Genomic DNA, 23,554 nt, shown 5'->3' with positions numbered 1-23,554 from the left:
CCCATTTTCCCACCACCCTTCATCCCCTCATCCCCTCACCACCTCATCAACTCGTCACCCCTCAACACACACTCGGTCCCCTCACTACCTGAGCGCGTCACTCCCTCACCACTCTCGGGAGTCATTTCCAGGTTACAAATGAGCTAGTGGCCAGCCATCAAGTCTGACATTAATTACAAAGAATAAAACTACCGAGAACAAACATTTCTTCATCCCAGTAGCGTACTGAAGATGAGCTACCTGCAGGAGGGAAAATAGAATCAGTGCTTCGCCGTCTGTTTCCTAACAGCGGCTTCAGGCTGAGAGGGAATCACAGACTCAACGAAACAGCTCAGCTCAGATCACTCAACTGCATGCAGTTGAGGCTTCCTACCAGCAAAAATAAACATTGCGCATCATTATACTGACATCCAGTGGACGCTGTTGCGCTACGCCATCACAAAAACAGGCACGCCGTTTGTTTCCCTGGCAATCCCACAATTAGTTGGTTTACTTTAGTTGATCAAGTTCTCTCCTTCCATAAGAACATTACAAAAATGAACAAACACGAAGCAGATTTTTTTAAGGACCTCCGTGCCATATGCCCAATATTTATTGTGGCTACCGTTCAAAGATTCATACTCAAAGCACAAATAACATAACAACAGAAAAACAATACGCATACTTACATGAATAGGGTGATGTACACAATGTGACAATATGTATTGATAAAGGAACACACACACACACACAAACAAACATCCCTTAATACATATAGGACATACATATACATTTACACAAATATAAACAAAGTAAATGCAGTACATATGGTACAAACTTCTATGCACACACGCACACACACATACATACGCGTTACGGTTAATATACTGTACATGGGTTCTCTATCCAGGTTCACACCAACTTGTGTTTTTTTTCCCTTGGTTGGTGCAACAAATTTCCAGAAGGCGGTGTGAGATAAACCCAAAGTTGTTATGTTGCTAGCGATGGCTTCTTTAGTCGATTGGCATTTGTAAAATGCACATTAGCATGAAATAGAGGACCACAATGGAACACAATACTGAATATTTTTCCTGTACACACCAGACAGAAGGCCTTAGGGACAGTCCACAGAAGGCAGGTATCCACGATGAAATATGCGAGTTGCACACTTACGGACTGTTTGCGCCGATACCGCAATTACAATTGGGAGAAAGTGATTTTTCAGAAAGTAGTCAGCTACTTTTTTAAACGAGTCAAAACTCCAGCTCTGTTTTCCATCACGGTTTAAAACGTCTTTGCCACTCACAGACAATAATTGTGAGCATTTCCACCTACCGGTAATTTAAAGTAGAAAATAGCTGCCATTGTCGTTTACTTCTGTGGGGAGACATGAATTAACCACAAAACAGACAGAGGAAAGATGAAGAGGACGGATTTTTGCTGCAAAATGATGAGTGGCAGCGTCACTTTTTTGTAATTATTCCAAAGGCTGACACACAGCTCCTGACACTCGTTATTTTCTGTTGAACTCCATGATTACAGTGAACAAAATATCCAGGAAGTAAAGAGGGAAAAGTAAAGGCAAGATATACTTGGGGTTCACTCCAGTCAAATCCTAATCAGCTTTGTCATTTTAAGGCGTTGTCTTTGCTGCTCCCCACCAAAATAGAAAAAACAAATGACACGAATACAAATAAGTGAAGAATGACAGGGTGCTTCCAAAGCTTCATTTTACTGCTTAAAGTTGATCTCATGTTGGTTAGATGAAGCTTGTGCGCATGACCCTTTCGAGGGCTTGAAATGAATGAAGTCATGGTATGTTTCAATGAAACAAAAGAGCACATAAAATCATTTTATCCTCCGGAGATCTCAAGGGGAGTCAGTTGTGTGTGTTTGTCTGGGCGAGTTGGCAGTGGACTGACATCAAGTCCCTCCATCAGACCTCAACTATTGAACAGTTGGAATGCTTCCATGAAGCATCAACAAAAACATGCCAAGTCAGACGCTGCCGTCAAAAATGAACAGCGAAAAACAGAAGCTCAGGTTTGGTCAATTGGTTTGGAGTATATTTATGGTTCAAAGCATTTTCTAACCACTGACAGTAGATTTCTAACATTGAAATGATAATAATTAAAAAATATATATATCTTTTAGATTGCCCGTCATGGAATGCTATAAAAAGGTTGTGACAATTGGTCATCTGTATTGGACTAAATCATAATCCCTGAAGCTTTCATCTTTTTGGTAGTAGCTCAATGCTCAGCTTTCATGATCCCGTGGTGATCGTATTTTTCAAAACGCAAATCAAACTCCAGGTGATCTTTCTTCTCATGCTTGATTACCCTGAGCTTTTTGTCCTTCTTGAAAGCACGTTTGTGTTTTTCCTGGTTTTGCAGACAGTTGCCTTTTCAGTTCATGTTCCTGTTTGTTCTCTGAGGAGCGGGAGTTCCCGTTGCGCAATGAGGCAAGGCCAGGACACCATTTCCGACAACTGAGTGGCTGATGAGCTGTGGAACAAGAATAATTAAAAGCTCACTTCCAAAGTCAACAGTTAAGATGCTTTTCAATGACATGTGGTGTCTTTTTACCTGGTCACTGAGGTTCAGGTATGGCTGTTGTTGCATCGGCAGGTTCTGACTATCTGGGGTGATTTGGCAGGAAAGCGGCGCCGTATCCGAATTGAACATCAAATTGGACGCAGCCTGATAAAAGCCAGAGGGACTGGAATTGTGACTGATGCTGTCTTTCAATCTTTGACAGGGCGCAGTCTGACTGACGTGCCCAACGTTCGCAGGCACAGAGTGGGGTGTGGTTTTGAACATACAACTGCTTGAAGCCATGACAGGCGCCCCTCCAATGCCGTGCTCAGCAGGAAAAGAAGTCCTGAATACCGGACTGTACGGTGCACGGTCATGGTCCACTGCAAGTCCTGGATTTGGCTGAAATTCTGACCAGCAGTTCACACTCATTGGTCCGCTTGAAATTAGCTGCGTTTGCGGAGGCGGCTCTAGCTGCCAAGACTGTCTCTGATTCTGTCCGCCTTGAGTCGGAGGCACAAAGTGGCTGTGCGTGCAGCTTGACTCTGCTGTGATCACTGGGCCCCTGGAAACATTATTCTGCGTGTCTCTATGGTTTGAGTTCTTTTGGCCACTCTGTAAACTAAACTCCGTTTGTGTTTGTGCATGGTGATCCACAGCCAGGTTAGGTGCCCTGCACTCATGGCAGTTCCGGTTTGGACGAACCATTTGGTTGGGATGAATCTGACTAGGTTGCCTGCACAACACAATTTCTTGGTTATTGTCCATGAATTTCGTCTGTATGCTCCTCAGTTTTTCCGTCTCGCGACATGAGTCCACTAAACGGGCGTCCAAGATCTTTGGAGGTCTACCAGTGTGGTCCTGGTCACCATGAAGGCGCGCAGGAAGGAAAAGTGCTTGCTGAGAGGAAATGGGCTCTGCCACCGGAACGTTTAAACCGGAAGAACTCAGCTGAGGAAGACCAATGTGGGTCAGTTTCATCGTCCGCACAACCGCGGAGGGTTGTTCAGACATCTGCCCTTGACTGGGTAACAAATGGCCCTGAGGTTTTTGAGGCCAGCTGAAGCTCTGCACCATGCCGTGGTGAACAGGGCCACGGTCCTGGACGTTCAAAGTTTGGACGCAGGTTTCCAGCTGCTCGGGCACCTGCAGTGCAGCCTCGTTTTGGAGCTGCTCCTCCTCATATAAAAGGATGTCCTCAATGATCAAGTCGTTCAGGTCGTCGCCCAGGTCGCAGCTGTTGGTTCTCACCTTCAGAAGAGTGCTTTCCCAGCTCTTAAGCTCGTCGGGTGTCACATCCACCACATCTGCCAGCTCACCCTCCCCCAGGATCTGCTGCAGAGTCTCCATCACACCCTCGATTGTGTCCTCGGACCTGATCATGCTGTCAACAGCCGCTTTGGGTGAAAGGTGCTGCCAGGCATCTCCGGGAACACTGACTGTGGCGTGGGTGTCCTTAAAGGCAGTGTCATTAAGGGTGTTTAGCGTGTTGGCACTATTGTGCTGGCAGTAGACTGACTGGTCCTGGTTCAGTATGCAGCCCAGGAGCGAGTTTGGTCTGACTGAGTAGTTATCGAGCTTCCGCTGCTTTGCGGGGGAGCAAGTGTCAGGCATGTCGACGGTTGGCGCTAGATCATACAAAAGCGACTCGCCAGTGGTGAAGCCGAACGACTGCTGCAGCCGATGGAGACGGAAGTGTTCCTCTCCTTCTTCGTTTCTGCAGCCAATAAAAGAGATCAACACCGTGACAATCTCGAGAACTCATTTAGAACAGGTCCTACTTATCATGAAGGCATGCAAGCAGTGACAACAAAAACAGGTCTAACAGGAGCCAAAGCCTCAAATCATGCTCTGTGGCAATTGTTATTTCATAATCTGGAAAGACTGTATCTAAATGACATGTTGTTAAGGACACATCCTTGAAGGAAACTGTAAACAAGCGCTTTCAGGCTACAAATCATTCGCTGATCATGACAGCCAGGCAAGGCAACAAGAGATTTCCAAATCACTCTGGCTTCGCGCCACAGTCCAAAAGTGTATGTTTATCATGGCTTGCCCAAAGAGAACTTAGCTCGACAAAGGCTCCAGCCTCCCACATAGAGAATGCATTGTTGGAGATCGACAACATCTCCGGCAACTTACGTCAAAGCTCTCTGCCGGGCCACAACGAAATCTGGTTTCCCTTCCTTGAAGACCAGCCTGGCGTTGGCCTGGACCCAGAGCCACATTCCCTTTTTAGTCAGCAGTCTGAAGACGGTAAAACCACTTTCTCCTGTTTTTATCACTGGACAAACACGAGAATTAGGTCCAAGTAATACCCTAAAAGTATATTTAAACCAGGGCAGTATAAAAATTCAGAACTGCTTTGAGAATGAATTTCAATTGAATTTGAATTGCGGTGGCAGGCAGGAAGCGGAACTGCAATTGAAATTCAAATTGCAGAAAGTACAACTAAAATTCAAAGAAATTCATCATGCAGAATTAAAGTGGATTTAACAATGAAGCTTTACAACCTTTACACAACATGAATTTAATCCAAATACTATGATACGGACTTTATGTACACAATACTTAATTGTAGTAGGTAGTAAAAGTGCAGTAACTGTTGTTGTTTTTTAATTAACATTAAAAGTCTACTCAGGACAGATCGCTGAAATTGTAAAAACTATGACAATTGTTTTATATGATGGTGGATCAGCACTTCATTTGCCAGACTACCTTGCTTTGTCTAAGTCGAACATTTGGGGCATTTTGTTTGGAGCTGATACGTGATGAGAATGTGGTTTTGCTGAATTGCAATGAATTCTGTCTCACTTCTGGTCATTCAAATTCAATTGCAATTCAACATTCTGTGGGGTGGAGTCAACTTAAATTCAAATTCATCCATTGAGTTGATTTGAATTGTGAAACTCTGAATTTTGCACAGCCCTGATCATGCATAAGAAGAGCATGACTCACTCCTGACGTGGTTGTCCGCACAGTACATCATGTTGGCAGCGTGGATGAAGCTGTAACCTGAACGCTTCATGCAGAGTTCGGCTTCGCTGTAACCCAGAACCACCTTTCCCCTGAAAAGAATGCGCAAACTCCCATCACTGTCTGCCCGCTCAGAGCATAGCTGTGTACTTGAGTTCATTGGATTGCAAATCCCAAATCCGACCCTCCACCTGGTGTCAATGCCAATCGGAGTGAAGTCCAGCTTGTGCTTGCTCTGGAACATCAGCGTCTTGGTGCGGATCTCCAAGATGGATGGCGGCTGCACGGGCATGGCAATGGCAAACAGAGCGAGCTGTGGGAGCACCTGCTCCTGAAGCTCCGACACCCGGTTCTGACAGTGGAGAAATTTCAAGCGTCCACAGAAGTTCAGTGCCTGGAGACAAACATGCCAGATCCATCACGTCAGACACAAATGCCAACTTTGGACCTCTAGCCAATACTTTGGATCTTTTTTTTTTTTCCTACCACAAAGCCAGATGAGTTGTCAAGCAAGCATCGGAACCGGCAGCAGAAATTTCTCTCCAGGAAGGATGAGTTTTCTGGAGGGATGACTTGTGGGTTGTACTCTCGTATGTTGGTGCTGACTTCACTGCTGTTCTGCTCGTCTACATGTGAATATTTCAACATTAGGATGAGCTCAGGTCAAACCGGATTTGGATGATGCAAGGATGACTTACTGCTGCCCACTGCAATGCGATCCTGCTGGCTGGAATGCGGATCAAAAGCAAAGTGAAGTTGGCGTCTGAAAAGAGCTCGATCGTCGGTGTGGATCAACTCAAACACACTCTGATGTATGACATCTGACTAGAACAGAGAGCGATGGGTTAAGCTTCTTGATCTCCACTCATACAGCAACGTCTTCTAGCAGTCGTCATTAGTTTGCTTTTTTAATACCAACCATTGAAGAAAAATACGGTGGGGCCTTGACTTACGAGTTTAATTTGTTTCCTGACCATGCTTTTGATTGAACATACTCTGATCACAAATCGTCCTTTTCCCCATTAACAGTGTGCACCCTCTGGTGTGCATGTCATGGCCACAGGGGGGCAGTGTTATATTTAAAGGTCAAATATGAAGTAATTTTACAAAAATCCCAAATGAAATAAAACTGAATAAAATGAGGCTAAGTGTGAAGGGTCTTCTGTCTGTTGTTGATGCTTTTACCTGCTGGAAGCCCAGGAAGTCCTGTATACTGGGTGATGCATAGAAGACATAACCTTCGGTGGTCACCACGAACACGAAGCCATTCAATGCCTGGAGAAAAAAACAAAAACAAAACAAACAAAAAAAATATTGGAGGAAACGCTTCACTTTCTTTCTTCAAAGATCAGTCAGACCTGACCTGGAGGAGCAGGTCTCCCTCGGAGAAGCTGACTCCATCGATGGAGGACACCTGGGAGGTACCAGTGGAGGACAGGAAGGCATTATGGACATGTCCCCACAACATGGGACTTGTCTTGCTGCACCCATTTTGTCCATTCTTGAGGGTGGCTATTGTGATAACGGGAGGATCAGGTCACTTTGGGGTTGCAAAATAGAATTCATTTTCAAAGTGGAAAACTTTCATTGACATTTTTAAAAATAGGGTAGATGGGAAAAAAAATCATGAATGTATACATTTGAAGGTTGAATCTTTATAGCAATAGTGTAATCATAATAGTGAGCATTCATAATCTTAATGAAAAAACAACCAGATTATACGCAGGTACAATTGACTATGAAGAGACCAATTCCTGACCAAAAATGCAGAAAGTTGTGAAAGCGCGATATAAATCAGCATGTATTGTATTGTATTGTAAAATGCGTCTGAATTTTTGACTGGGACAGTTGTTGAGGGCAAGCGGGTTCTTTTTTTTTTTTTTTTTGAATGGTTGGTCACAGTCGTGAATAATAAACTCAACATTCAGGTTTCTGTTCTTCATTGAAGGAACTGATTCGTCAATCAAACATTTGATGACGTTCTCCATAGAATTATAGCTGCTCGATGTTTTTATTTGGCTTGAATATTATACCTTTCCATTATTTTACACACAATTTCCATAAAGCTCATGACAAATATTTTCAAAATTCAACATTTTAACTTTGCACGGGAACTTTCTGTAAATTTCCCTCAAATGTTCGACTGCTTTGTAGCCCGAGTTACGTTTGATTTCAAAGATGAAGACAAACAAAGAAGGTACCGGTAGTACAGTGGATATTGATTCTTTTTCACAACTCGGTGAGCAGAAGCTGTGGTGGGTAAATCAGAAATCTGAATTGATTCAGCCTTGACTGTCCTGTGGAATCAGGAGAGCAGAGGCGCGCTGCCTTCCATCAGGGTGGAGCCGCCAACTGTTTCCTGCTGTCTTACAACAGTGTCACTCAGCAAATCTCTGTCCTCCTCCTGTGGAGCTTATCAAGCAGCGCTAATCACTGTCAGGAAACAAGACCGGGCGCCGTAAAATGTCCTCTCATAGAGGAAGCAGGTAATTTTTGAAGGTTTGAAAGAACAAACATGAGTCACGGTGTTGAAATAACCAACAGAAAGACCAACAAAAGACAATCTCAGCTCTTTAGAACTCGGAGCTAAATGCAGATAATGAGAGCAACCACATAATTACCCGTTGGCCACAACCATCTTGGTGAAGGCCCAAAACAAACAAATTTGAACTGGGATGCGTTTTCAATGACTTGTGCAGTGTGCACCTGAACTAGATCATGAGTACAGGAAAGACTCAATGTTCCCGTCTTGTTAGCAATGTCTAGTAGAAAATGCACATGGTCGCTTTGGAGGGAAATGCCAAATGCGAGTTTCAAGGCTGCAACAATGACAGCGTACCTGACAATATTCAAACTTCTGATTTCCGAAAAGCTCAGAATAACCCGTTTACCAGTCCATGTGTTTGAGCCAACAGGGTTATTTGAATAACCAGATTTAAGCAGCAACATCATTTCCGCTTGTTACTATCTGCGATTGGCTGGCAACCAGTCCAGGGTGTCCCTCGCCTACTGCCCGAAGACGGCTGGGATATGCTTCAGCATGCCCCGCGAGCCTTGTGAGGATAAAGCGGATCAGAAAATGGATGGATGCATGGATACCGTTGACCATCATGTCCACGTTACTCACCACAGAAAAAAAGTGTGAGCTTTTGAGCTGCGTCTCTGAGCTTCGACATGATTGTTTACCTCCGCTTGTGTGTTTCTGGCGAGTTGCGCGACGTCATTTTAGCCAGTGCCTCGTTCGAAGGAGGTAACCTGATTTCGATTCGGCGACACAATATTCAGGTTAGCAAAGACGTAACTCAGTAGTCAGATTCGGGTTTTTAAAAACTCGATTAAGGTCATATTCAGGTTTTGGCGTGCGTTTACGTGGCTTTAAAAAAAACAGAATACTGCCAATATTCGGGGTTGAAAAGGTTTATTGACTGCATTTAAAACGAGTCCACAAGAAATGAAAACTCAATGACCTCAAATGATTTGGGATGTGGGTGGCGCTGATTTGGAAAACCCCCTGGCAGACGATCGGCCAGCACAATGGACATTGGTCTGAATCCACCAGTGGGATTAGGGTAAAGCGACACCGATGCTGCAGCTGGAGGACTGCAAATCCTCAAACAAGAGACAAGTCGAAACTTGCCACAGACTTCCAATTTCAATAGATGATTTATGAGATAGAGATTTATGGTTATTGTACAAAAGGGCTGCTATGTTAACAAGTTGCTTGACTGGCAAATTGTAAAGTTGAGAGGGCTGAGAAAATGATGACTATGAAAAATAAGTGACTGAATGTTTTACCACCCCGTAAGGAACTGACATGAGTTCATGAAATACACGTGACCTTCCTGTATGACAACTCTCCTCCCCTGCTATTTTCCCAAACTTGGGCACTTTGTGGTTTCTCTCCACTTTGAAACTCGTGAGCTGAGTCGTACTATTGTTCGACCTTTTGAATTGCGGGAGGAGTACTATGTGCATGCTTTTTATTTGTGTCTTTTGGGGGGGGGGGGGGTAGGGGTGAGGGTTGCGGCTGACATGCAGATCGACATCACCATCACTACCTTTCACTCTCGGCCATGCTTGTTCTGATTCTTGTAGGGCAGGTTTGGGCATGAAGAGTGAAAACAGAAAATTCTTGTCAGGTTATCTTATCTTATCTTACCCTGCTAGCGCTACATATATGACTTATGCTTACAGTAAGAGAGAATATAAAATGTTATGGTTCTGTCCTTCACCCTTTAAGCGCCAAAGTAGCAACAGGGCACCAAGCAACATTTACAGTACACCTTTATCTCTAACCATTTTAAAGCAACAACCTTTTGAAACAGTGACGTCAAGACGGAATATTTTATTGCAAAGACTCCAGCGCCTAAAGGGCTAAACTGGACTTTACCAACATTTTTAAATGAAGTTAAGGAGGTAATTATAGTCAAGTGTGAATTGTGCCTTTGGCCTGAAGTCAGCTGAGATAGACTCCAGCTCCCTGCGACAGTGAACAGGATAAGCCGAGTGCAAAGTGTTTGAACTTCATAGGAAAACAGCGTACGAACAGCAAATAGGACTGGACACCCAAGTATATTTTCTCCTTTGAAAAAAAACCCCCAATATGCATTCTTCAAAAGTAGAATAGAAAGTGTCAGAAAAAAGAGAAAGATAAGAAAGGTGCTTTCATTGTTTCAAAACAACAGATGGAAATGTGGCCAATTTGCTCTCGTTGCTGTTTACGTCTTCTACAAAAAAGCAAGCACGCACACAAACACACTTGCACGCAGGCACAAATACACTTGCACACATACACTAATATAGCCTTGCGTGCGAACTTTTAACCTCCAGCATCCTGAGTAGAGAAAGGAGAGGAAGGAGGCTGGTGGAGGAAAAGAGAAAGAAAGATGGAAAACATTTGGCGGCTCGCACGCGCGCATGCACACACACACACACACACACACACACACACACACACACACAATAATTGCATCAATTTGAGCATTTTCACTGAGGGGTGAACTCACTTTTGTTGCCAGTGGTTTGAACATGAATGGCGTTATTTTGCAAGAACACTAAATTTAAACAGCGAGAGCAGCACTGACCTATGTGCGATCTCTTCAGTGTTGCCCCATCAAAAACAACGGAAAATATTTACAAAAATGTGAGCGTTGTACTCCCATTTGAGAAAGACTGTAGTCGAGGATAAGAGCGCAGTGCACAAAGGCAGCTGCAGCTTTAAAGCCTGAATCATTCCTGAATTTAAATTTGAACAAAGACAAACCAGGAAGGTTTCAAGTATGCGTTAAATAGTGAGACAACCATAACCTTCCTGGACCAAGTGTTCTACCTCCCATCCTACTCTTACTGATTCTGGAAACGACAAGAAAACATTAACTTTAGGAGCATAGTGCTCCACTTTATTCATAACATACCACAAGTTTCTTATGGTTCAGTAGAACAGTGCCTGACCTTAGTGCTTTATAGTTGAGCAGGTTTATAAGGCTATTCAATTCAGTATTCTACAGACAGCGATTGCAGTGATGCTCGCAGTGGAGAAATATAGGCTGGCGACGGTTGTGTTGGGGTGGACTATTACCGCCGTCGCTGTTGACACCATGGGACTTTTACAGCTGTTGGGAGCGTTGTCGTTCTGTGCTCATTGCTCTCCCCTCCCTCCCCCGGTTGTTGAACCGCTCTATCCTGTTTTGTCTGTCGACTCTCTGTCCCTCCACTCTTGCTCTCCATCTCAATCGAACCGACCGAGACAGTCGATCATCCCACAGAGCCTGCCTTGTGTTAGTGGGTTCTTCCTTGGAGTAGGGCTCGACAGTGCGCCCAATGTGCTCGCAAATGCTGCCATTTTTGTCAATATCTGCTGGATAAAATTTCACCCGGTCGCACAGCGCGAGTGCTTGTTTTAATGCTCCTTCTGGTACATGCAGCGAAAGCACTCCCACTCGTCCGTCCCTCTGACTGCACACAGAAGACGGAGCGCGCATCACGTTAAAACCTCCTGTGTAAATTAAAATAAATGAATACCCAAGCCTGGATGTGTGCTTTGCCACGGTCACGGCCATCTAATTTAACTTAGACGAAGAGAAAATCAGCATCAAGTAAGGCGTCTCTCTAACCAAAAAGTGGGTTCGTTCGCCAACGGGCACGCAACTGCAACCCGGAGTGGCGACTGACAGATGATATGCCCTCAGACAAACTGGGCTGGCCGCCAGCAGAGTTGCGTGTCAAGAGTTTATTTAGACAAGAGAGTGAATGTGGGTGTGTGGTGGGGGCTGGTAGGTGTTCAAAGATGTTTTGTTGAGACCCTTGGGATTATTTCTGCAGCAAAGTGGGAAGTAGCCTCCCACTTGCTGGAATTGATGGACTGCTTGAGTAAAGTTATCGTGCACAGTGTGTACACTGCATGCAGCATGAACATATACTGTATTACTTGGGCATATTTCCAACCCATATGCACAGGACATACACAGAAAGTTCATTAAATGTGTGATATAAGATACTCAAAGATGGCCTGTGAACAAAGACAAAACTATGCATTGGCATTTTGTGCACAAGCGTGTGTGTGTGTGTGCATAAACAAAAAACTATTTGGTGAATCAGTTTGTGCTGTCATATACAGTGTGTGTCTGATCATGTCTGAGTGCTTCCGCTCACTATTTTATCTTTCTTTGCCTCAGGGGGAGTTCACATTTGTTGTTTGGTTTGTTTGAACCAAATTCTGATGCAATTGCTCCGCTAGTGCGGGTGGAGTGCGAATTTTATCATGCCAACATAAGTGCACATCAAACAAACAGACCAAGACTGCTTGGAGAAGTCGATCTCAATCTGATGCGTCACGGCACACCAACATGAGCGCGAATTACAGTAACCTAGCAGAGTTACAAAAATACACGATTTACTGTTTGAAAACTGTTTGGTTTTCTTTTTTGAAAGACGAATCATTATTGTTGCTGTCTTTGAGACAGAGTGGAGAAGCCCTCCAGAAACCCAGAAACACAACAAGAATTCAGCATTTTCAGGGACAGCGGTTACTACAGTGACCAGCCAATCATGTTATCGGGTTACAGGTTATCATTATTTGTGCATGAAAGGGTTAAAGAGGCTGCAGTAAACGCGTACCTGTGACTAAATGCCTGGAAAAAAAACAAGACATGAAAAAGCATCCTTGGCATTGAATGAGTTGCGGGCTGAAATGGCAATGGCCACCAAGGGAGAGACGAAGACAAAAAGGCAGTGGCGCTTTTAGAAACTGCCCTATGAGCCCATGTGTTGGATTCTTGGATGTTGAAGTGGTTGCACTAAACCGCCTTTGTGGTAAAACACACTGGAACAGAAAACGGTCTTACAATAACTGTTTCGACTAAGATGCAAGCATTATATTGTCATTGTCCAAATCACCTTCCACTTGACAGGTTGGAAGGCACGCCATAGACACCAATTTTCGTATACACACACACACACACACACACACACACACACACACACACACACACACACACACACACACACACACACACACACACACACACACACACACAACTCTCTTCGCCTTTAATACTGTTGATTCCTTTCAAAGCAATTCGATTTCATTGGGCTGACTTCTGTGCAGCCTGAGTAGCTTCTGTTCCCACTCAGTGCCACGTGGTTGACTTGCAACCGATTTAACGCAGTTGTTTGCCTTCCCGTGAAGTCAGCTGATATTTTCTCAAGGACCCTGCAATCCTCAACAGCGATGTTTGAACTTAATTGTCAAGTCTTGTAAGCAAGAAACACTCAGGAAGCTCAGCAACCGAAGAAGTGAAAAATATACAGCTGGAAGTGGGGTGACTGTTGCTCTCCTGTTTTCACGTCAGAGAATTGGTGGCATAAAGCAACAAAAAAAAAATTCAGTAGCTCTTAACTTGAAAAACCCGTATGTTGGGGCACTCACGAGTCATGGTATCACTGTGTAAGCTAAAAAGCACAAATATTCAAACAGGCTAGGCAAGCCTGTGCACCCACAACAGTAACAGATATCAGTCAATAAAGTTAATTTATGGATGCAGGGATGAATGAATATAAGGTACAATGCTCTGAGATCTAGAAAAAAGATCTAAGATCTAAAAGATTGGCTCAATGTCTTCAACATGTGCAGCGATGTTACATCACCATGACAACAGGACTACGGCTCACATTTTTTACATTTGTTGATGCGAGTTTCCAATCAGACATATTCCATCCTCATATGAGCTGCGGTGCTGCTCCGCCACTTGGTTGCCCTGGCAATCGGCCCAAGTAATGAATGGGAAGAAGGTTTATTGCTGTCCTCAAAATAATCACCGTGACTAAAAAAATATTCTGGCACAGGAATGTGGCAGATATGGTTAATATGCCTTCAAGAGTTTCAACAGCTTCTGACATGAGGCAGAGCATGAAGCAAACATGAGTGAAAGAGAGAGAGAGAGAGAGAGAGAGACGTGGTGGTAATATCTGTTCTTTAAATTGTTGACCCTGAACATAAATATGATGGGACACAAGCTCCTGACACTGAAATCTGGGAGGTAATCGTCAGTCTGAACAAAAACTTAGCTAAGTCAGAAATTGCTTTGTCATTCATAAAGTTACGTCTGGTAAGGTACATGCTCATCAAATTAGCCATGTCAGTCATACTTACTCTCGTTGCTACACAGAGCCATTACAAAATCAATAGTCATTGCCAGCGTGCGTGAGTGTGTGTGTTGGGGGGTGGGGCAGACATGTCTGAACCAGCTGGAAAGGACGCGCCAGCTCCTCTTTCATCTCCTGGCTCAAAGTATGTAAACAAGACAAACAGCACTCAGGAATCTGCATCTCAGCATGAGACAAGGAATCCTGTTTTTAGATCTTGGCAAGTGACAGCGTTTCTCACGTGACTCAAAGCAGCTTGTTCCTCAAAGTGTTATAAACCCCGGCTCGATCCCCTCAGTCGCATATTCAAGGCTCATAACGTGTGTGAAAATGTTTGTTTTTATAGTTTGCGATGCTTGTTGTTGGCTCATGTTCTAAGTAGAAACCTCATCACAGACACGTCCTCGTGCTCCAACTTCCTCTCCCAAACAACTGGAGAAATCCGTTTGAAAAGTGTGGGCTATAAATTGCTTCTCTATTTTCTTCTCCATTCCTTTTCTTGGAGTCTGCATGATCTTGTGAGTGAGGCAGGAATGCAAACAGATCTGGTCTCAGAGGAGCAAGCCCACACAGACCAATCTATGTGCACTACATACTGTATGTGGCGCCTGGCGCTGAGTCACTGGTGACGAGCGAGCAGATGAGAGACACTGTCGTTTGTTTCATAGTCTGCCAGCTGAGTGAGTGCTTCCTGCGAGAGAAGCATCACAGCACCAAGTGTTGCTGGTGGGCCAGTGGGATGCTCTCGTGACAGCACATCTGGGACCAGATAGGGAGAATAGAAAGACCGGTTGGGTTCCTCATGAAGCAGTCTGATGGGAGGTGAAGGTGGTAGTTGTGGGTGGAGAGACTTTCATCCACAGCGAGATGAGGTAACCGATTTACTGATTTACTTGACAGGAAGTTGCCTCCTGTTGTCTTCCATGACTTAAATCCTGCGTGAACTGACTTTTTCAACACTGCAATGTTGATTTGTTAAAAAATTGCATTTTTACACGCGCACTTTGAAAGCACATATGTACGATTCCTTATGAAAAACAAACACAACTGCTCCTTAAAATACATTTATAAATGCAACAATCAATGGCGCACGTTTCTGGAAGTACCTCGTAGCATACGTCGTAAGCAGCATTTTTCCTGCAAATAAAATTGGAAGGTTGCCTCCTCCACCTCATTTCCGGATGCCTACAGTTCTCAAACCTCTGACATCATGAAAACTGTTATTATTTGACCTGCGTTGCACTAAGAAACAGTCCGCAACCTCTAAAACAGCCGTGCAAAAAAAGAGCAATGGATAAGAAGTAACTCATAATGACTGGACTCCAAGGTTCGTACCTACTGGTACTTTTACTTTCCGGAGGGCCAACAAGGCGCAGTAATATTCCAGATGTCAAGGGTTTGAAAGCTCAATATCTGGGGACACCATCGCTGTGTTTTTATGAGTAAATCATCAAGGCAGTTCTAAGACTCACCCGGTCTAAATTTGGCTCAGCAGCATCAGGTTGCTACTTCATATCCTGAAATAGAAGTGCAGCCAGCCACACACAACTGTGTTGCGGCTGCTTGGGCAAGTTTTAACATGAGTGTTCGGCTGCTCTGCTTTGACTGCAATCCTTCATGAAGCGCTGCAGGTCTGATGCTATCACACTTACATACAGGAATCTTCCCGCAACTTGTGCTCCCGGGACAAACTTTCGTTTGAGCTTGGCTCCGTCAGAGACACAAGTCAGTAAATTTTCATCAGCCAGCTCCTGATTTACAAATTCCGTTTCTGGACCCGTCCATTAAACCTAGCATCCGGTTCCATGGCCTGTGAAGTGGATCAGTAGCATGACGTGATATATGTTAGAGGTAACCCACTAATAAGTTAGATTGGACTTCTACACAATAGCATGAAACACGATCTATAACATCTCAGAGGGGGAAATAAAAGGATGTGGTATTTCATCCCAAGAGTGAAGCACTTTTACTTATGTAGAGCCACGCTTTCACTTCTGGATTTTTCATTAACATTTGTAGAGAGGCCTAGAAGCGCTGAGAAACACATCTGGAAAGTCCATCAATGAGGTGGTGGGTGGGGAGAGGTTTCTGTTTGTTGACATGGTGAGAAAAGTCTTCATGTCCAGCACAAGACAAAGTTCAGAGCTACTTCAAAAGAGTTCGTATTTCCTGAGGCCCAGTGGAGAGAGGAGCTTTGATCGATCGATGATAAGACCACAAAAAACTTCTCTCCACAGCCAGAGAACTCCTCTGCTAGCGCTGCAGTGGTTTCACACAACCCTGGAAGCATGTGGCAACTTCCGACCTAATGTATTATATTTAAGCATTATTTACGATACTTGAGAACAACTTTGTGGGATAAGTGAAAGCATCATCAAGTACGACTGCAGCCAACAACATGGAGGGCACTGAGGATAAAACACAGTTGTGGATGTTAGCTAGAAAACACCAAACAATGCTGGTGTTGTCTGAAACGTTGATGCTATTTGACCCATGGACGTTTCCCATCAGACAAGGACGCACACTTTGTTGAGTCCCACGGCTGAGGACCGAGAGCAAGACAAGGATCAGGCAAGAGAGACAGAAGCGTCTTTATTCACTCTAATTTGACCTCCAGATGAACCTCTGCACTTCAGGGTTATCTTTGTTCAATACAGTGAATGCCAGAAAATGTACAACCGTCTGACCGACGGTGGGACTGATGAAGCCTGATTAGAAGAAATGAGCAGATCGCATGTCAGATTTTCAGAATTCCCAAACTCATCTCATTGTCTGGTCACTTTCAGGTTTCCTGCTTGGAATTCACTGAGCCGCAAGTGCTACACCAAGTGCTGGTGCCAATACTGAACTGACATTTTCAGCCATGATTCAGTCAAATAATAATTACTGATCAGTGATGAAAGCCCATGAAAGTCTGAATGAACAAATATCTTCTTAGATCATAACAATACAGTCGACGGAGAAATAGTCGTGAGACGTTTTTAATACCAAAGAGCCAATGAGAAGGATAATAACAAGCAACACAATGCATTTCTGATGCAGGTCCACTTTGAAAGAGCCTTTGAAGAAAAACTGAGCTACTCTGTGGAACTTTCTAGTGTGGTGGGTGTGCCAAGCCCCATGAATGCATAAAGCCCTGAGTTGTTCCAGTGTAAGGTAAAAAGGTCGAGCCATTTCAACAACGACCTGGACTCCACAACAGGTTTTGGTGAGGAGGAATGGGGTAAAGGTGAGGTAGGGGCGGAGCTTGTTTGGGGGATGGATTGGTTGAAAGAATTCAAGATCTGAGGGGTATGATTAACTCATTTACACCATTTGACGTATAAATACGTCAATTTGCGCATAGCCGTTCCCTCCCCATGACGTATTAATACGTCAATCACGTGTTTTCATGGGGGAGGGTGCAAGAGAGTCCGATGCAACTTCTCACCACAGGATTAGGCTTGACGGCAATGTTAAATAGCAAAAAAATGGCCATCGGGTGGCAGTGGTGCAAAAATCAACCAGGATCACGCAGCAGAAGTAGTAGAAAGGGCGTACAGTGAAGGAGGGGCGTATGTGGATAGTGGATTGGAACATTAGCAACTAGCAACGATGGAGAAAAGGAAATAACTAACTAAAAATGATTTATTTTTCGGTATAAAAGCGTCCTCGAAACAAAACAACAAAGGAGATGGTGTTTGTGTGGAAGAGAAAATGACGCTTCGGTCACTAATCGAAAGCGGCACCCGTCAAACGAACGTCGGCCTGCACAAACATGGCGTGCTACACGCAGCCCGCATAGCTCACGCCGAGTTTCGAGTTCATCTGATGAAGATGAACTTGCTCCACGTCAGCGATCATCGCTTGGCAGAGCATTTTGTGCCTCCAGATGCCCCACATCGCCCACAAATCGTCTCCCCGGCGACTTCCAGCGATGACGGCAAAGAGGCTGCATTGCTTCGCATGGCCGACGCCGGGCACACGTCAGCGATTCGTTGGAATCGTCTCGTAAAGACGACGGCGAAAACGATGAATTGGAGAGCGATTTGGATCCCGATGTCGGACGAATATGTGCCTTCGGACATAACGGAAAGGAGCTGAGAGTCCTCGCCAGAGCCGCTGGAACGAGGAGGTAACTGCTGACTCGCTTGCAAGTTCCCATTCAAAACTTCATCACTTCTTATGCCTCCTCAGTCACTTTTATGTACCGCTACACTATGAAGTTGCCAGTAACACTAATCATTTATGTACGGTTGATGCGTCTCGTAGATGTGGATGAAAATATGCGCCGTAAATGCGCTGACTTGCATGTCGCCATAGGTTTTCAAAAAACAAACAAACAAAAAAAACAGGACACATTTGGTCCGCTCAGCTCTGCTAAAACCACTCGTGTTAAATTCATATTCCATTTCATTTCAAATTGGATGCTGAACAACGTGGAATGAATAGTGTAAATAGCAGTGTGCGGGCATGTATGTGTGTGTGTGAGAGATGTTGAAATTTAAGTGGAAAGCAACAATAAAAAAAAAAATAGAAAAATAAAAGTGTGGTAATTGTACATACTTCTATAAATTACAGATTGTCCAACCAGAAGCCAAAAGATGACGACTCCTCGCTTTGGTGGTGGAAAGAAAGGTAAATAAAATTATTGTACCTCACTCTGCAGCAAGATATATTTGCAACTTTTTATGTTTCTATAATTTATAGGTCGTGCATCTGGACGTGGTGGGATGAATCGATGTGGTGACAAACTGGATGGAAGCCAAAAACCATCTTCTCCACAGCTGCACTTTTGTTCATAGTTCAATAGTTTTGTTGTGTGCAAATAAATTATTTTGCGACAAAAACATTATTTGTAATGTTCTTTTGTAGGAGGAACACATTATTGAGGTATTTGAGCTGCCACAAAAGCAAAAAATAGTGTACAACTTGAAATGATGCTTGAAATGCATGCTTTTACAAAAAGCTCATTTTCTCTGGATCTCTGGATTTGCCCGAGTAGGCAGCCTTCGGCAAGTGCTCTTCATGAGCCTTGCTTTTTGTTCTTTTTGTCTTTTGTTTTGTCACATGTTGTTTGTTGTTTCATCGTGTGGACCTGATACGGACCTTTTTCAGCATTTTTTGGCCACGACATTCGTCAAAGAAGAAGTATCTCTGCTTGGTGGTTGCGCCTTCTCGGCAGCACGCCTGTGCCAGCACAGATTTTGATTGGGAGGAATGTCGGCGCCATTGACTGTCGGTGCTGGACAGACCTGGGGTGCTTGTGTTTTTTGCGCCTGTAATGGGCAGCATTTTTCACAACCCCGTTTTGTTCAGTGGCTATGTCGGCGCTGTTGGACAGTCGGCGTTGGTGCGGCTGGATGGATGGCTGCTGAAGTTGAGGATGAGGAGAGAGGAGCGTTGGCGCAGAGCGCCAATGCGTATTTGGAACCGTGAGTCGCCACTTGGAATTGAAATGGATTTCCATGGGACAGGAGAAGTGAACCAATCTCTTTTTTCGTTAATGGATGCTACAGCTTCTTGTTGACTTTGAAACTTAGCTTGTAGCCGACGTGTGCACATTTTGAGCATGACGTCTCCGATCCACTGGTTAAAGGACACTTTGATTCTCTCCTCTTTCATCTCAAACTGCTTCAAACGACAAAGCGTGTGACGGAAAAGTGGTTAGGACTGCACGACTGTCCATGTTTTATGTTATGTGTTGTGTTTATTATTTTACTTTATGTTAACTGTTTTGTGAAGCGCTTTGTTACAGCTGCCGCTGTTGTGAAAGCGCTATACAAATCAGCATGTATTGTATTGTATTGTATAACCTGTAGACATTTGCCCCACCACTTCAATAAACGATTAAGCTCTGGCATTGCTAAGTTACAGAGAAACTGCTGACTGATTGGGTTGAAACTTAAATCCTGAAGATATCTGAGTGAAGACAAAGTGGAATGAAGCGTACTATCAGCGCAACTCTGCAGCTCTGAGCTCTGCTGCTGAGACTCACCGTTAAAGAAGCTCTTAACCTTCAGGTAACCCACGGCGAGTCGAAGCACGGACAACTTATCCAGACGAGCACAAACATCTTCGGTGAAAGGCAACAGACTGGTCAGCTTGTCCAGTTCGTTGTTCAGTCTGTCACGATGCCGTTTGGACGGGTTTGATTGGGCACCTTCAGGAGGTGGCAGTTTGGGTCTGCCAGAGAGAAGATGAAAATCAGTTCAAAACATGAGTAAGGTGCATACAAGCAGGAGAACATGCAGATTGTTTCTAGTTTTTTTTTAATAAACAGGAGCCAACCTGGAACGCCTTCTCCCACCATAAGCAGAACCACGAATCAAAGACAACATCGTGAGAAGCAAGGTAACAGCCTGAATCAGCACATACGAGGACAGGATGTACTATATGAAATGGCATCAGCTCTCACTGGCTTGATGAGACATCATAAAATCACGAGACGACCCAGAGTATTTATAAACCACAGGATACCATACCGCATTATTTTATTATGACATGCATTCTTTTATAAGCAGACATCTGCTTAGCTTGAAACAACCCAGACGATTGCAACATATTTGCAGCACCTGTCTTTACAGTTCGTGTGAACGTTTTAGTTCACTGTTACAAAGCTGTGACAGGTCCTGGTGCTGTGTTCAAGGCTACAGTAAATGTATGTGGCGGAATGAATTAAATGCAGACATTCTTTCCCTCCTTCAAGCACAAATAGCCATCTGCTGCCAATAATCCTCCAGAAAACGTGGGATCTGAAATGAAGGTGAGATGGCTATCGACACTTTCCTGGTGGAAAGAACAATAATCAGCCAGTGGGGTTCCACCGTGGGGTGTCCGGACTCTCTCTTGGAGAGAGGGTGAGAAGCTCGGTCCACCTGTGAGGGGCTCAGTGCCCAGTCGCTGCGTTAGAATCGATTGTATCTGTCTACGGTGTTCCACTGTGTGGCCACTGCCTCTGTTCTGTTTTTGCTTGCCTTTCCCTTAATTCAGTGTGGGCTGGGTGTCTCCCCAATCACTGCACCTGTCTCACCTACATACCAGCCAGTCTTCACCTCGTGAGCCACATTCTCCTCTGCAGCATTTAGGCCAATCTGAATGTATGTATCAATGTATTTACTTGTTTACAACTGTTGAAATGTAAACCACGATTATATTTTGCATTAGGTTTTGGCACAACCACCTTATTGCTGTCAGAAAAGAAGGACTCGCCGCTCCTCTTCTGTCTCGTAGTTCTTCCGCAAACGTGCACAAGACACGTGGGGCAAAGCGAGGTTTTGCGTTCGGCCTGAACGTAGGGTTGGGTAATCATCTCCAGGTCAACAACCTGTCCAGTATTAGCAAACATCTTTCAAGGTGATGTCACACAGAATTGGGCTGAGAGGCCCCTGGGAGAAACTAGTTCTCTGCGAGACTTTGGAAAGAGGGACTTCAAAACACAGTGCTGAGACCTAAGTCCGAAATTTCAAGAAATGTGCAGGGCAGACCACAGCTATGGAAAGACAACACAGAGGTAAACTCCTGAATCTTATATTAGCTCCCTTGGCAAGAAGAAAGATGTGATTTTCTTGGTGCTTGTTTAAAAAAAATAATAATAATAAGCGGGACAGTATTTTAACATTACCTTGAAACTTACCGGGTGTTCATTTGTTCTTAATTTCCAGTGTTCTGATGACTAAACCAACGAGGCCACGCCGACCTGTCAATAAAATCGAAACACTCTCTCTTCATTCAATGAGTTTGAGAACAACTACAACTTAGGTGTAGTGGATAAAAGAGAGGGGGAAACTATCTCATGTGTCACGCCACAAAAAGCACTGTGCAAAAACCAGACACTTTTCTGCTTGCCTGCTGACCCCAAGCTCCAAACACGAAGCACTCGAAGCCCACTCGTGAGAATGGGGTGGCTCGCATGAAACTGCCGGCATGAAATAACAACAGTGGTTGGCCCTGCACTCAGTCTACATGCATCGCATGACCGTCGCTGGTTAAGATGTCTCGTAAGGTCAAGGTGGTGCTGAAATTAATCAGTGTCACAGCATGTTTGTGGATCAAAACAGTCATGGAAAGTACTTGTAGGTTTGTCAGGATAACTGTACTTTAGTAGTAGAATAAAATATATAATTAATGTGAGCCAAGGGAACAAAGAATACGCAACAGATTCAGGGAACCAGGGTACAGCCATCACTGGCCTTATTTCAGTTTTTTTTTGTGCAAGACAATAATGATTAGTGGCAAATGTGTTGTCTTGTGATAACCCAAAAACCACCAGCTTTTGGCATTCAGAAATTCTTCGTCTTATCTGATAAAACATATACAGGTAAGGCTTTTTTTTGCAGTTGTTATCATTAGCTCATGTATCTCCTTATTTTGCATTGTTGTTTTACTTTGTTTCTGCAAGACTCGTCAGTTCAGTCGTAATTATCCTGTCAGAAATTAGATATTTGCCAGCTATGTCAAGTTATCCAAATGGGTCAATGCAGTTTAATAAAAAGAGAAAAAGAAAAAGAAAAAAAATCCGTCTGCACCGCAGCACGTCCGAGAACACAACCGCCGTAACTAAAATCACTTCCTGCTTCTCTCACTTTAACAGCCAATCAGAACCTATCAACATAAAAAAAATGTCTAAGCAATTATTAAACAACATAATATAATTTAGGTATGCTTAACATGAAATAATATGATGCTCAAACATAAAATGATAATTAATAATATAACATAAGTTTACAAAAACAACACTCCACCCACGACGACATGCATAGTGCCGTAGCTGTAGAATAATAATAAACGAACAGACCGCAAGTGAAGAAATTACGCGGGTTCACAAAAGCGTCTTTTTTCTTGTGACTTACACTTTTTGAAGCGGCTTCTTCCGTTTCTTCACGGCGTAAACCGCCGAGCTCGCCAGCATGCTGAGATCCGAACCCACAAAATGTCACAAACGTGATTGTAATCCTTTGAAGAGCACACTGTCAGTCCAGAGGCACCAGAGACAATCGCATCCCCCAAGAGAAAGGAAGACACGGGTTTTCACGTTTGAAATGTGAAGAGATGCCTTTTGGTTTCCGTTTCTTTCCGGCGAAACGCCAATCACAAGTCAACAGACCATCGCAGCACAACTGACAAAAGTCACGACGGAACCGCCCCCCCAGTTTCACTCCACTTTGTTCCTGTGACGATTGGCCAAAATCCGCTGGTGTGTCGTCTGAATCGCGTGCTGGTGGCAACATTCAGGTTAAAAAAATAAAAGTCTCATTCGGCTGGAAAACACATGCTGGACTCTACACTATTCCAGGTGGTATAAATACGAGCCGTCTATTTCATTTTTTTGTTTTTATTTTATTTTGTTTATTTTTACTACATACGACCCTGCAGAGAGTAGCTTTGAGACGTGGCCGAACACAAAACGACAACTTTAAATGTATGTGATTTATTGGTTT

The 23,554-nt window shown here is 44.0% G+C and overlaps 1 protein-coding gene and 2 long non-coding RNA genes across 4 annotated transcripts; 2 read left to right on the top strand and 1 right to left on the bottom strand.

Moving 5' to 3' along the window:
- Window positions 1–552: 552 nt before the first annotated feature.
- On the bottom strand, window positions 553–23,247 carry LOC147211042 (uncharacterized). 2 transcript variants are annotated; one of them, XM_086120839.1, is made up of 11 exons: window positions 22,967–23,247; window positions 20,113–20,300; window positions 6,856–7,004; window positions 6,678–6,767; window positions 6,191–6,317; window positions 5,979–6,118; window positions 5,684–5,886; window positions 5,475–5,584; window positions 4,659–4,800; window positions 2,568–4,233; window positions 553–2,486 (listed from the first exon to the last, which is right to left on the bottom strand). In XM_086120839.1, the coding sequence occupies exons 1-11, from the start codon at window positions 23,023–23,025 to the stop codon at window positions 2,388–2,390; spliced, it is 2,973 nt and encodes a 990-aa protein (XP_085976965.1). In that variant the 5' UTR covers window positions 23,026–23,247; the 3' UTR covers window positions 553–2,387. The 2 variants fall into 2 exon arrangements, with proteins under 2 accessions (XP_085976965.1, XP_085976955.1); XM_086120829.1 differs by having other exon boundaries at window positions 5,475–5,886.
- On the top strand, window positions 4,622–6,634 carry LOC147211044 (uncharacterized). Its single transcript, XR_015101900.1, has 2 exons — window positions 4,622–4,772; window positions 5,443–6,634. It is a non-coding gene; the product is annotated as an uncharacterized LOC147211044 (long non-coding RNA).
- Window positions 17,468–18,964, top strand: LOC147211043 (uncharacterized). The gene is made up of 3 exons (XR_015101898.1): window positions 17,468–18,249; window positions 18,696–18,752; window positions 18,825–18,964. It is a non-coding gene; the product is annotated as an uncharacterized LOC147211043 (long non-coding RNA).
- Window positions 23,248–23,554: the final 307 nt, after the last annotated feature.

This window comes from Hippocampus guttulatus, chromosome 1 (assembly GCF_054856545.1).
Source record: "Hippocampus guttulatus isolate MCC_2025c chromosome 1, RoL_Hgut_1.0, whole genome shotgun sequence".
NCBI lineage: Eukaryota > Metazoa > Chordata > Actinopteri > Syngnathiformes > Syngnathidae > Hippocampus > Hippocampus guttulatus.
This window is presented reverse-complemented; position numbering and strand designations above follow the sequence as displayed.

What these genes read in the sequence shown, in the direction of transcription:
- LOC147211042 (XM_086120829.1), bottom strand. Translation starts at nt 23,025, where the DNA reads ATGCTGGCGAGCTCGGCGGTTTACGCCGTGAAGAAACGGAAGAAGCCG. An exon ending in ACTTCCTGGGCTTCCAGCAG is followed by an intron (nt 6,318 to 6,677) that starts GTAAAAGCATCA and finishes TCTCTGTTCTAG; the next exon opens with TCAGATGTCATACATCAGAG. An exon ending in ACCTGAACCTCAGTGACCAG is followed by an intron (nt 2,487 to 2,567) that starts GTAAAAAGACAC and finishes CTTGTTCCACAG; the next exon opens with CTCATCAGCCACTCAGTTGT.